We start from the raw sequence: 14,916 nt of genomic DNA on the forward strand, positions 1-14,916 counted from the left end.
TTCAGGGGTGTCACGCTGTATTCTACAGAGCTTGAAGCCTCAGGATATTTGTAGCAGGGGAGAAGTGGGCATCTCTGCAGAACTCAAATCCGATTAATGGCTAAGTTGCTCCTCAGGCTCTATAACGATGGCTCCCCAATCCTTGTACATGTGAATCAAGTCCTATTTGTTCCAGAACTGAAAAAAAAGAACAGATTCTGCACCACTAGAGCAGCTTTTTTCTTTTTTAAAAAAATTTATTAATATTCTCTCTCTCGCCTTCATAGAATTGCATTGTGAAACAGAAGCTAATTTTTTCTCAACGTGCTTTATTTCTTTTTAACTACGTCAATTTCACTGTATTAGTCATGGGTTCCGTTGTTACTTTTTAATCTTATTTGAATTCTACCTTCTGGAACAAAAAAGCAAAAGGAAATAATGGTACAGAGAATCACAGCTTGTTGTGGAAATGAATCTGCGCAGGTAAACTGCATTGTTATGTCAGAGGCATTCTGTTCTGGGTTTATGTTTTACAAATGGATAAGTGACAGAAAAACTCTTCAGTGTGCTACACACTTGCCCAGAAGGCAAGAGAGAAACTTTGTAGTCATTAACTTGAAGGGCAGTTCATAGTAGACTTTCCTATTATTCTTGACAAAATTTTTATACTGTCAAAACAACAATTTGAATTAATGTGAATTTTCTTATCACAAGATTTCACTGACACATGTGCTACATAATTTTTCTTCTTCTTTGCTTGCCAAGTTTATTTGGTTTATGATGCATCAATCCATTCTGTATCTGTTGTAGTTTATTAAAAGATGATAGGATTCAATAGTATATTTAGCTATGTGTAGGCAGACCCTAATAGTTATGCAAATCCATACTAAACTCGAAGAGGGATACTTGAATTTCAGCCCTAGTGCCTATAACATGACTGTCTTGTCCTTTTTCCTGTTTCCTTTTGAGAAGTTTTCTCTATCTTGGTTTGTTTATGTAATGGAAGGTAATAATGTGATTTCTTTCACCTGCAAACTGTCATTCTTCCTATGAATTTTGATGCAGATGTGGTTTGTCTACCTTTATTTTGAAATTTCCAAGAGTAGTCATGTGCTGTACCCTGGAGGGGATGTTTGGGATCTGACAGTTAGTAGAGTTCAACTGTACATTTCAACTTCTAGAATAATATTTTAAATCCTGGTTATTTGGAGGATTTAATGTCTGTCTGTGAAGGGTATATTTTGTTTTGTTCTTTGTTAGAGAAAAATAAGGATGCTAAAATAGAAACTGAAATGCAACATGGTATTGAACTTCAAATACTGAATAAATGAGTAGTTCTTTTGGTCTTTTAAAGAAAAGGTATTGTAAATTTTTTCGAAGATATTTGAAAGCTCTCTTTCTGAGTCATGGTTATTTGCATGTTTGCTGTTTTTAGGAGAAGGAAGGCACTGAACTGAATTGCTGCATATGAATTTTTATGAATTTTGTATTACCCAACTCTCAGTTTACAGTATGAGCAGTGAAAGCTAAAGTGCTTTTTCATTTTATGTTGCTTTTGCTTTTATTATTTACTGTTCACCACTGGACACATAAGTGAATGACTGGTTTGACTGAATAAACAGTCGCTGCCTTCAATAATGAATTTTGCTTTTTTTGCAGTTTATACTCATACTCCTAAAAAAATTGTCTGAGCTTGAAATCAATAGTCCTATGGCCAAATTATTGAAAGCAAGGAGTAGAAGTGAAAGTTTCAGTGGCACATTGACAGCATTTAGTTTAATTTCAGATGTACTGTAACATCACGGATCTCCCATAAGGACCCCAAGCAATGACACAAGCTTTTTACTCATGCACCAGAGTTAGTTAGGAACATTTCAACTGCCAATTACTTTATGTATATCCTGTGATACAAGGACAGAGATCTGTTTTTAAATGTGTGCTTGCATCCTGTGGTACCTGTTGTAGTTACATGTAATTTATAAATACAGTTGTTCAACTAGGTACTGACTGAAATGCAGTTTTCAGGAAGGGCTTTTAATTGTCATGTGACACACTTTCTCTACCAAGTAAAGGCATCATTAGTTGTATGCCCTATAAAAAATTGGTAGAAAAAGGAGTCTTGAAGACTCAAAAAGATCTAACGTTGTAGAATCTACAAAGATAAATATGGGAGCTGCAGGGAGACTTGGAATAAAGTCCATGAGTTACCAAATGCTTCTGACTTTGAAAACCAAGCTACCTTTCCTCTTTTCTTCCAGCAAATGCTATTTCAGGATTGTTTTGGAAAATTTTGGTTCTTAGAGAAAATATTTATAGAGGGAGATAATGCGGTACAGTACAAGAGGGAAGTTCTTTGTCATAGCCTCGTTTATTTTTAAAAATTGTCAGGAAGGTGTGTACCATAGTGTGTGTAGTATCACCTATACAGAGAATGCATATTTAAATCTAGAGCATCTGAAAGGTCAGAGCTAAAAGATCCTCTGCAGAAGTTTTGGGTTTGGAAGCTGTCATGTAGAAGCTAAAGTTTACACAATTTAATCTCCTTCTGCACTAAAAGACAAAGCATAATATTGAAGGATTACACTTTACTTACAATGATATTACCAAGTAAACCCTGGAGGGAAAGAAAGCTAATTTCATTCTAGACTGTTTCTCAAGTTGTATTTCTCTTGTATTCAGGTGATGACCTAGCAAACTAGCCATCCCTATCATTATTGTTGTTGTCATTTTGGTTATTATTATTTTATTACATTGATAAGGAAAAAGAAATAATGGGCAAAATAACCTGCATGCTTCAGTTCTGGGGAGGGCAAACTGATAGTTTTTGGTTTTCCATGCCTTCTCTGGGGCACGCTTTTCTCACTGTTTTCGCTCTGGCTGTTGTGCAGGTGGTTGACCAGATTGACACACTGACATCTGATCTGCAGCTGGAGGATGAGATGACAGATAGTTCTAAAACGGACACACTTAACAGCAGCTCCAGCAGCACAACAGCTTCCAGCTTGGAGAAAGTCAAGGTGCGGGGCAGCACGCCACTCATCAAGCCACCCACGCACCCCTCTGCTATCCTCACCGTGCTGCGGAAGCCAAATCCGCCCCCTCCTCCACCACGACTGACGCCTATCAAATGTGATGACCCTCCAAGGCTGCCTCCTTCGGCCAACCCTGTCAAGACTAATGGTACCCTGCTGCGAAATGGGGGCTTGCCAGTTGGGCCCAGCTGCATCCCAAATGGAGATATATGCTGTATACCAAACAGTAATATGGAGAAAGTTGTGATGCAGCCTCTGATGCACAGACCTGAGAAAGAACGGTGTCCTCAGCCGGGAGCAAGGGAACGGGTACGATTTAGTGAAAAAGTGCAGTACCATGGCTATTGCCCCGACTGTGATGTTCGGTATAACATTAAAAATAGGGAAGTGCACTTGCACAGTGAGCTGGCCTGTGTTGCAGGAAAGCTGCCACACCAGTGTCCTCCTCTGCCACCTCCACCACCTCCGCTGCCTCCATTTCCTCTGGAAAATGGAGGGTTGAGGTTAAGTCCCAGTAATAGCTTTCCTCCTCTGAGACCCACGACTGTGCCTCCACAAACTGCACCAAAACCCCAGAAGACCATCTTGAGGAAGTCAACCACTACAACAGTGTGAAGTATGCCACTTGTAACAACTCTATATTTTTTCCTATATATAAACATAAATAGGTAATGAGCACTTTCTACTTGAGCAATAAAAAGACCCAATGTATTACTCCTTGTGTCCAGTGAAGTGGCATAAAAAATCACATGGTAAGTACAAAGAGGAATACTTGTTGATCGTATTTGTACTCACCAAAAAATGCCATTATAGCTAAAGTTGCTGGAAAAAATATTTATTCTTTCGGTCATAGGTTGAAAACATCTCTAGCAGCTAGTTTCTTATTTGTAGTATGGTTTAAAAGACAACTAAAAGGAAGAAAAGATCAGTTCAGTGTGAAAATACTGAGTAGCGGTTTGTGATCGATTCAAGTCTATCTGACCTAATGAAAAAACCATTGCTCTTGGGTTTTGGGACTTTTAAAATATCTTTTAATGAAGCAAAGTGGAGTACCAGATAACAGCTTTTGACTGAATTCTAGCAAGTGCATTTTTCTCTGCTTGACTGCTTGAGCAAATGCATTGTATTTGGAGTGGTGCAGTAGGAGGTAATCATTGAACTTTGAGGCAGCTTGGTCTTTGGTGGGGAAGTAAAGAAGTAATTGAAATGTTTGTTGGCATGGCTCCGGAAAACTGAGTTATCTTGCATGCTGTTACTAACTTCTTCAGTGTGCCACCACCAGTGTGAAGTACAGAGTTTTCAGTTGAGCAGGGATACTTCCATTCAGTTCCCTGCTATTTCCACTGCTCCATCAGCAAAATTGTAGTGATACTTCATCTCACATGCAATGGCAGTAGACTGAAGAAACAAAGTGCAGTCCTGTGTTTTTCACAAAGCTTTTGTCTGGTGCAAACCTCTTCTTGAAGGCAAAGAAAATTTTGCCGAAGACCTTCAGGGACATCCACTTAATTCATGTAAAGAGCTTTGAAGTTGAAGAGCTCTGTGCAGTTATGGAGCGCTAACGTGGAAAACAAGGTATTTTACGTGTTATCACATTTTGATGGTGAACCCTGTTAATATTCGCATTAATTGAAAAAAGTCTTTGGTGTTTTTAATTATTTCATGAAAGAACATCCTTTTATTCTCACAAAGATAATTGCAGGACTTTAAAAGTTTAAAAACCCTCCAAGCAGTGAAGAAAATCTGATAACAAACCTATTATTTACAAAACTTGTGCCAAATTAATCTCAAATGGCCAACAGCAAATGCTGTATTAAAAAAAGTAGGCATATTTCAGCTGAAAGGTATTCTATGGCAAACCAGAAAAAATTGGAACATTTTTAATTTAAATTTCTAGTTACATGTAGAAATAGGTATTAAAGTGAAAACCAATCTTGAAGCAATTTCCCTGTATAGATATTATAGTACATTTATAGTATTTAAAGTGAAATAATAAGAATAATCCTGACAAAAATTCTAATAGATAACTACCATTTGGAAACCTTTGCAGTAAACAAAGATTGTATGTTGTGCAAATTCACATTTAGGGTCTAAAGCTTCCTGTTGTATTCAAGGGAAGAAAATCTTAAACATTCAATCATGCTTTGTCCTCATGCTTCCCATGTGTTTTTCATGATGCATGTTACATTTTGTGTTGTTTGACTGTAGTTAATCCTACCAGAGCTGTTGCCACATTAAGTCCTAGCACTTGCAGCAGGAGGCGTAACTCATTCTGCTAGTGTGTGAGATCTAAGCTGCCCAAATGAGGGTTTTGTCAGGTGAATTCTGTTCACACCCTGGAACTCCACAGCACCTTCCTTGGTCACACACTGAAAAGTACATTTAAAGTCACTAGAACAATGTGTGGACAAATCTGCATTGCGTATCTACAGGTTTTTCTGTTGCAAAGAAAATTCCAGCTGTCCTGACTTTATCACTGTATACCTATCATATACCTATTTTAAGCTAGTTTAGTTTTTTTTTCTTAAAAGAGCTACTGTGTACAAGAAATTATAAGATAATACAAATCAAACATTAGATATTTTATATAAAATATTTCTGTTTCAACTTAAATTGGAGAAAATAAGAATGAATCATTTTGTGGGGGGTGGGTTCTACTGCACATGTCTTACCTCACTTGGTTGAATTTTTCCCGTATGAACTCACCTCTAATAGCAGAGCACAGTATTTCTCCTCTGGGGTTGTCAGTTTCATGAACGTGTTATTGCCTGCAAATTGAATCCTGTACTCCATGGATGTCTATTGATGTGCATGTACATTTCAGTTTTGTTCCAGAGTTAAGTTTCAGTTCTCAGCTCTGGAAAGTTTAAGTAGCATCTGAGTTTCAGGAGTTCATGTTCAGTTTTGGTATTGATCATCTTCCAACTCATGTTTTGACCTCTCATTAAGAAGTGCTTTCTTGTCCCTTTCCCCATGCCTCCTTAGTATCTTTTCACAAACTGCTGCCCTTCTTTGTGCATTTGCATGGGGATGCAAGTACTTCTTCTGTAAAAAGAAAAGATGCACCTTTCCAAATGCATGCTACTTTTGGTCAGAAATGCAGTTTTAAAATGTGAAGGAAATACATTGTATTTCTGCAAAGTTTGCTAATAGAGGCTTACTTTAATGCAGCAACATGTTCCAAGGTCTTTGTTAAATCATAGGTCACACATTCAATCAGTTTTGGTAAGAATGACTCTGGCTTGTGTCCTATTGTAAGGTATTTTTATCAGTGTAACAACTGCACATTGCTAACATGACACAATAAACTTCAGATTAAAATTAAGGTTAAAAAAGTAAACTTGCAAAGCGTGGGAAAGAATTAACTTTAATCTTTGCAGCACTGTCTGAAAACTGCTAATAGAAATGGCATTACAATGAATGCAGTGCTTTTTGCATGTATATTATGAATGTAAACTCTGCAAAGCATTTCTGAACACTTACAACATAGCATGCTTCACATCTCTCTGAGGAAAACTCAATAAACTAACTAGAACTGGACAGGAATTGCCTGCATGTGAAATGTAAGCATAATGTCTCTGAGATTATATTTAGTGTATTGCAAAGATGTTAATACCTGAAAAAACCTGAAAGTCCAGTAACACTACTCAGAGCTTTAATTCAACACTTGCTATCATTCCAGTCTGCTGTTCAGTTTTGATTCTCCAGAGGTAGTTTGAAGTCTAAATTATCCAGATCTAGACTTCTAAAATGCAAATAGAAGGAAAAGGTAGTTTCCATCAATTTAATGAAGAGGACAAGCTTAGGGAAATGAAAATAAGCAATGAGAATTGCTTCATTTATAATAACAGAATTTATTAATAAAAGCTAAGATATGGATGCATTGTATGGAACACTAGGAGAGTAAAATCCAGTAACAGTCCTTTTTAAGGTCATAGGTAGCATCTTCAAAAAGATTGTGGATCTTTTAAACACCTAGTAAAATCACTTCTCTTCCTTATCTTCTGGAATTACACTTTTCATCACATTGTCCATTGTTCTTAAAACGAAGAAAATATTCAGATCTTCATCTACCTTTTTTATTAATAAATCAATATTTTATTTCAAATGTGACATGAAGTAAGTGAAGTAGACTACAGCTCTTGTTATTAACTTCCTTTAGGTAACTTCATTATTGGTTTTGAAGCAGAGTACAGTGTGAATTCTTTAATTACCAGAGGGATTTGTGTATGCCCTCTGGACCTGCTCATCTCTCTCTTTCCATGTTCTAATTCTGGCATTCCTTTCAACAATACCACAAGCACTAATTTCACATGTGAAGATAAAATCATGCTATGGTTGCTATGTCAATTCTCTGATTTACTCTTAAAGTAGACATGAGTACTGGGCACATATTTTTGCAAGGGCAGCATTTCTCATAACCTGTCTGTATATATGCTGTGATCCATGCTTTTTCACAGGGGGTGTGTGTGTGTGTGTGGGTGTGGGGGTGTGTGATTCCGTGTGTGGGGCGATGCTCTGTGTGTGTGTGTGTGTGTGTGTGTGTATGTGTGTATTGTGTGTAGAAGCAAAATACCTACGCACTGTTCAAACTGGTAATAATAATGAAAGCATAAGGCTCAGAGCTGCAGTAAGGTCTTGCAAGTGAGGTATGTGCAAAGGCATGTGGTAGAATAAATGTCTATGGTAAACCATGGTAACATTCAATGTCTACAATACTTAATCTGAGAAATACATGGCACCTATTAAATTACAATAATAAAATGCAGTACCTTTGTTAGGAACTGTACTGATAGGACAAGGAGTAGCAGGTATAAATTGAAAGAGGAGAAATTTAGATGACATATAAGGAAGAGGTTTTGTAATGTGAGTGTGGTAAGACATTGGAACAGGTTGCCCAGGGAGGCTGGGGATGCCACAACCCTGGCAGTGTTCAAAGCCAGGTCGGATAAAGCCTTGAGCAATCTGGGCTAGTGGGGAGTGTCCCTGCCCAAGGCAGGTTGGGCTAGATGATCTCTAGGGTCCATTCCAACCCCTTAACATACTATAGACCACACTGTATTTTTTAGGGAAATATGTGATATTCAGCATGCAATAATTAGGTGCTGCAGCCTAACATTTCTCTATGTATTATCACAGACCGTGCAGTCCATAACTGAAGCAGCAGTAGTACTAGTGTTACTGGCTCAGTATGCTGCAGGACAGTGCATGTGAACTGCAGTATAACTTCGTCTTTGGTAGCATACATGTTGATGGTTTTCAACTGGGAAACAATAGCAGGAAATCTTATCTCACTGCTGTGTTTTTTGGTGGCTAAGAGTACAAGCAAGCAAGTTTCTCCATTGGTCAAAATTTTGGAAGGTATTTGTGCTAGTCCATCTTGTTGTATCTCTGGGGAGCATGTACAAGCTAACTTTCATTCCTGATCTTAAATGATTTTATATCTCTCTCACTCATGCTGGTCAAAGAGCTCTCTTGTTAGCTGAGACTGGAGCTGCTGGGATAAATGGACTTGACAGGGTATCCTGCTGCAGGAGAGTGGTCCATGCTCTTGTCAACCTGTGCAAGTCTGCTCCTGTTCTCTGTTTCTTCACATTTTTAAATTTATGGCAATGTCCTCATGTTATTACGTGGTTGGAGAGTTTTGTTAAGAAATTGCACCTGCAACTGCATGCATCAGCGGGGTTACATTGCTTCAGTGGTGTAAGCAGGTATAGCCATGACTGTGTTTAGATTACCTAGTCTTTTTGTAATGCTGAATCTTTGGAAATTCTGAGGCAGACTTTTGAGGTAGTCTCTTGTCAGGTTATAAAATTAAGATGAGAATCTCTCATGCACGTATGACAAAGACGGACTAGAACATTTCATCTTTTGAAGAGCTGTTTTTGTTATTGCAGGACTGTGTATCTTTTGTCATGTGAAAATGTTTTCTATAGACGCATGAGAAAAAATCAGGTCTAATCCAAGAGAAGAAGCAGAACTTAAGTTGCACTCGATAGCCAGCGAACAACAATGCTTTGAACAATGAGTAAGACCAGAATCATTCTGCTGCCTTGCCTGGGGAAGATAAAGACTGGAGCTCCAGGAATTGCTGTAGAGTTTTTTCTTTCATCCTGAAATATTGGGTGTATATACTAGGACTCTTTAGGGAACTGTGTATTGTCTACCTCATTATGCGGTGAAAATTATGTTCATAATAAGAAATTAAGTTTTTGTAAGAGTTTTATGATCTCTGATCTGCCCCTATATATTGTTTGTTTGATCTTTTGACTAACTTCTTATGCAATCTTGCAAGCAGTGGTGGGGGAAAAAAAACCTACGTAAGAAAGGAAAAGTAATAAATAAATTACAAAAAAAAAAGAACTTTCAACAGATATGTTTAAGTGTATTCTTCAGTGGTGCTTGCATGAAGAAGACAACATCAATCTGAGAGTTTGTTTTTCTTTAAACAGGGTTCTTATCATTACTTTAAACTTAATCTTCAATCACTTTAGGCTTAAGAAGCAAGAAAAAAGCCAGTCAGTGACAGAACTTCTCATAGCAGTGTTTATTTCCTTTCCAGTTCAATGCTGATTTTGCTAAGTAAAAGTTAATCATGCATGTCAGCCTCCTTCTTGGATAAATTGGTGTGTGAAAAAACAGAACATGATGATAGTATCTCTTTGTATAAATCTGCAGCTCCTGCAGAATATTTTGATGTTTCTTTTTTTTGCAAGTACATGTTGATTCTATACTGAAGCTAAAATTACGTTGGGTATGTCCTGGTATCCCTTCAAATCTAGTTTAAAACTCTCTCAACCAGTCCTGCTGACTCCTAGGCAGAGATCCTTTTTTGCCTCTGAGGCAGGTGGTCCCTATTTGTTCCCAGCAAGCTTCATGTTGTGTAGACTGAACCATGATCAAAAACCTCAAAATTCTGCTGGTCACAACAGTCTCTAAGCCTGATATTCATCTGCATGATTTTCTTGTTTCTTACTCCATCATTCCCTGCAACTGGCAGGACAGAGAGAAGACAACTTGTGCACCAGATAGCTTGGCCAGTTGTCCCAAAGCCCTAAGGTCCCTCTTGATTCTCTGCAGCCTTCTTGATGGGATTTCACTGCTACTTAGCTGGAAAACCAGTAGAGGGTAATAATCTGTGGGCCATAGCAGGCCTGCAGGTTTCTTGGTGATGTCGCTTGCCTGGGCCTCAAAGGTGCAACACACTACCCTGTGGGTTAGGTCCAGTCAGCATATTAGGCCCTCTCTTCCTCTCAAAAGGGAATCAGGAATGACTATTACCCTTCCTTTTTTTGTTGTTGTTGTTTAATTGAGGAGATTGTGATGTGGGGGGTGGGCTGCCCTGCCCACATTCTCATTTCCCAAGTCCTCATTTCCCTGGTCCCCAGATTCCAGGGCCTCATACCTATTGTATAAGGACACCTGGGAACGTGAGGTATGTCAGAAGGGGATGTGCTGCTGAATATGGATCAGGAGAAGAGTGAAGTCAGGACCTTGAATTTTAGGAAAGGAAAATTCCAGCTCTTTGCGGAGGTGATCAATGGGACCACCTAGGAAACTGGCCTCAGGGACAAGGAAGCAGAATAGAGCTGGCAGGTCTTTTAAGGTCTCCCCATCAAGCACAGGAGCTCTCACTCATATTTAAAAAGTCAGGAAGGGTGTGCAAGAGACAGACATGGATGAGGCAAGACCTGCTGGTCAAACAAAAGAAAAAGAAGGAGATGCACAGGCAGTGGGAACAGGAACAGGTATCCTGGGAAGATTATAGAGACATTGCCTGGTTGTGTAGGGATGAGGTCAGGAAGGCCAAACCACAGCAGGAGCTGAACTTGGCAAGACATGCAAAAAATAGTGAGAATGGCTTCAACAGGTGCATCAGAAAATGAAGGTCAAAGAAAGTGTGTGGCCCCCGATGAACACAACTAGCAAACTGGTAACTGCTGACAAGGAGAACACTTTTTTCTCCAGTCTTCAATGTCAGCCTCTCTTCCCACTCCTCTCAAGAAGATGGACAGCAGGATGGGGACTTGGGAAGTCCCTCCCACTGTATGTAGTGATCAAGGTTTCATGATCACCTGAGGAACATGAACATATGTAAGTCATATGTAAGTGACCCAATGCGATGCATCCCAGAATCCTGAGGGAACTAGCTGATGTAGTTGTCAAGCCATTCTGCGTGACATTGGAAATGTCATGGCAGTCAGGTGAAATCCCAGGTGACTCAAAAAAAGGAAAACATTGTACCCATTGTTAAAGAGAGTAGAAAGGAGTGCCATGAGAAGTACCTACCTGTCAGCCTCACCTCTGTGCCTGGGAAGATCATGGAACAAATCCTCCTAGAAGCAGGGCTAAGACACATGGAGGACAGGGAGGTGATTTGAGACAGTCAGCATGACTTCACTAAAGACAAGTCTTGCCTGATCAACCTAGTAGTCTCCTCAATGCAGAGATTGAATCAGTGGACAAGAGAAGGGCTACAGACATCATCTGTCTGGACTTCTGTAAGGCATTTGACAGTCCTCAACAACCTCCTTCTTTCTAAATTGGAGAGATATGGGTAGGCTCTTCAGTGGATAAAGAATTGTTTGGATGGCCACATCCAGAGTGTAATGGGCAATGCGTCCATTTACAGATGGAGATCAATGACAAGTGGCATCCCTGAGGGATCTGTCTTGGGACCAGTACTGTTTAATGACTTCATCAGTGACATAGACAAAGGGATTGAGTGTACCCTCAGAAAACTGGCAGATGGCACCAGGCTGACCATTGTGTTTGTCATGCCTGAGGGACGGGACGTCATCCAGAGGGACCTGGACAAGCTCAAGAAGTGGGCCCTTGTGAAACTCTTGAGGTTCAATAAAACAAAGTGCAAGGAGCTGCCCCGGGTTTAGGGTGACCACCAGTATCCATACAGGCTGGGCGATGAACAGATTGAGAGCAGCCCTGTAAAGGACTTAACAGCTACTGAGGATGAAAAGCCAGCAATGTGTGTAAGCAGCCCAGAAAGCCGACTCTATTCTGTGGTACATCAAAAGAAGTCTGACCAGCAAGTTGAGTGAGGTGATTTTCCTCCTCTGCCATCATGAGACCTCACCTGGAGTACTACATCCATCTCTGGAATCCTCTGTACAAAAAAGACATGGATCTATTGGAGCGGGTCCAGAGAAGGGCCACAAAAGTGATCAGAGGGATGTAGCATCTCTTGTATGAGGAAAGGCTGAGGGAGTTTGGGTTGTTTAGCTTGGAGAAGAGAAGGCTTTGGGAAGACATTATTGTGGGCTTTTGGTACTTAAGGGAGCCTTACAAGAAAGATGGGGACAGACTTTTTAGCAGGGTCTGTAGTGATAGGAAAGGGAGTGATGATTATAAACTGAAGGAATGTAGATTCAGGATAGCTATAAGGAAGAAATGTTTTTATTAAGAGAGCAATGTAACACTGGAACAGGTTTGCTGGAAAGATTACAGCTTCTCCATCCTTGGAAGCATTAAAGGTAATTTTCGATGGGGCTCTGAGCATCCTGGCCTAGTTGAAGATGTCTTGCTTATTGCAGGGGCATTGCATTAGATGACCTTTAAAGGTCCCTTCCAATCCAAACTGTTCTATGATCCTATGATTCTTTGGTTCTGTCCACTTGGTCTAGGCATGTCCCTAAGGACGAACTGTATAACTCTCATGCTTCAGAAGGCAGGGACTTCATTAGATTGCTGCTATAAGTATTTAGTCACATCAGCACTTTTACCTGATGTATGATGACAGGAGAGACAGTTAAATTGTTATTAAGAACTCTAAAAGACATAGAGTGCAGGGAGGGAGGGTCAGCTTGGTGCAGACCTGATGTCCTGAGTCACGTCCTTGAACAGGTAGGAATGATTTCTCTTCAGGGTCTTTTAGATGACTACCCAAAGATATGTTGATAATATGTTATATGTCATGGTATACCCACAATGATGTTTTCATGTAGTGGTAGTATGATAGCTGGTATGGTAACTCTTGGATTAGATCAACAGATACTTCTTTCAATGGGGGAACAAATGTGCCTGGCCACCTGAGTTAAGTCTTATTTGCTTTAATGGCTGTATACTGAAGCCATGGTTCCTAGAGACCCACTAGTCCTGAAGAGCAAGTTGAACAGCAAAAACAGTGCATTGGGTTTACATAGCAAGGTAGAGGGTGTTGCAGAGTGGGTCTTTCAGATGAAGTTTGTTAGAGAAGCTCTCCTGTTGAATCTTGAGCTGCAGAAAGGACCCACTTCCTTTCTAAACTTCTCAGAGTGGAACCTAGGTGCAGCTGGATCCAGTTGTAGCCCCAGACTTTATCAACAGTTTTTGTCTAAAACAAAATTACACCTACACAGGTGTAATTGAACCTTTGTATAACTTTGTCCTGTAGAGATTAAGGATGGTAAACCAGATATATTTATATAAATACATGTGATTTATTATGAGAATGATTAGACTAAAAGATTTTAATCAGAATTATTTACTACACAATATAGGAGCTATAACAACTACTATATTATAGTGCACCATACAGCAATATTGGAGCAATTATATCAAAACAATTGTAATAAAGTTAGCAAAAACAATTATTAAGTAGATATTGATGTTACTCACCCATATCAATGACCACTGGCAAATCTCCTTGGCCCAGACTCGAGTGTCCCTGTGCAAGGGAGGAATCTTCACACATGTACTCCCAGAAAAGATACGTTAGAAGACCCTGCCATTAAAATTTGGGACTGGGTTTTTATAGTGATATAAAGTCAGACAGATGTCTTCAGGCCAGCTGTGTCAGCTCAGCAGCTTCAGACAAGTTATTAGTAGTATCATTTGTCTGTTCTTTTACCAGGTTTACCATATCTTCATCTCACTATCAGGATGTTTAACTTTGGGATTGATGAGTCAAGCTGGTTTCAGCATTATCCAACATCAAAAGCAGCATGACACCCCCTTCTTTTACCCCTGGTAGCTTTGCAAATAGGTTATTTTTCAAGTTGGCTTACGCCATTCCAAGGCACAGCATCCTGCTACAGAGGGATTTGCTACAAGGGTGGTTTCTGTAAGAAGCTACTAGAAGCTTCCCCCATGTCTGATAGAGCCAGTGCCAGCCAGCTTCAAGACAGACCCACCACTGGCCAAGACTGAACTCATCAGTGATGGTGGCAGCACCTTTGGGATAACAGATTTAAGAAGGAGGGAAAAAAATGTGGAATGGCAACTGTGGAAAGCCAGAGAAGAGAGGAGTGAGAATATATGAGAGCAGTAGCCCTGTGGACACCTAGGTTGAAGATGGGGGGCAAGGAAGTGCTCCAGGCACCAGAGCAGAGATTCCCCTGCAGACCTTTGTGAAGACCATGGTGAGGCAGGTGTTCCTTTGCAACCTATGGAGATCTCCACACCAGAGCAGGGAGATATGCCCAAAGACAGCTGTGACCCCATGGAAGACTTGTCCTGGAGAAGGCTTCTGGCAGGATCTGTGACCCTGTAGAGATCCACACTGGAGCAGGCTTGCTGACAGGACATGAGACTCCATGGGGGACCCACACTGGAGCAGTTCATGAATAACTGCAGCCCATGGGAAGAAGTCACATTGGAGAAGTTCATGGAGGACTGAATCCCATGGGAGGACTTCACACTGGAGCAGGGTAAGAGCATGGGGAAGGAGCAGCAGAGATAACATGTGAGGTACTGACCACAACCCCATTCTCTGTCCCCATGCACTGGTGGCAGGTAGGAGGTAGAGAAGTCAGGAGTGAAGTTGAGGCCAGGAAGAATGGAGGGGTGAGAAGAAGGTGTTTACAGATTTGCTTTTTATTTGCTGTTTTCCTACTCTAAGTTGATTGGTAATGTATTAAATTAATTTCCCCAAATCCAGTCTGTTTTGCTTGTAATGGTTATTGGCTAA

At 40.1% G+C, this 14,916-nt stretch overlaps 1 protein-coding gene across 1 annotated transcript in view; it reads left to right on the forward strand.

Moving 5' to 3' along the window:
- The window catches only part of PRR16 (proline rich 16), a 7,204-nt gene extending 3,578 nt beyond the window's left edge, over positions 1-3,626 (forward strand). Inside the window, exon 2 of the mRNA XM_009071698.1 lies at positions 2,868-3,626. Within this exon, the coding sequence (XP_009069946.1) occupies positions 2,868-3,626 (759 nt within the window). The remainder of the gene's footprint in view (positions 1-2,867) is intronic.
- The last annotated feature ends 11,290 nt before the right edge of the window (positions 3,627-14,916 follow it).

The sequence above is a fragment of the Acanthisitta chloris genome, unplaced genomic scaffold, assembly GCF_000695815.1.
Source record: "Acanthisitta chloris isolate BGI_N310 unplaced genomic scaffold, ASM69581v1 scaffold6203, whole genome shotgun sequence".
NCBI lineage: Eukaryota > Metazoa > Chordata > Aves > Passeriformes > Acanthisittidae > Acanthisitta > Acanthisitta chloris.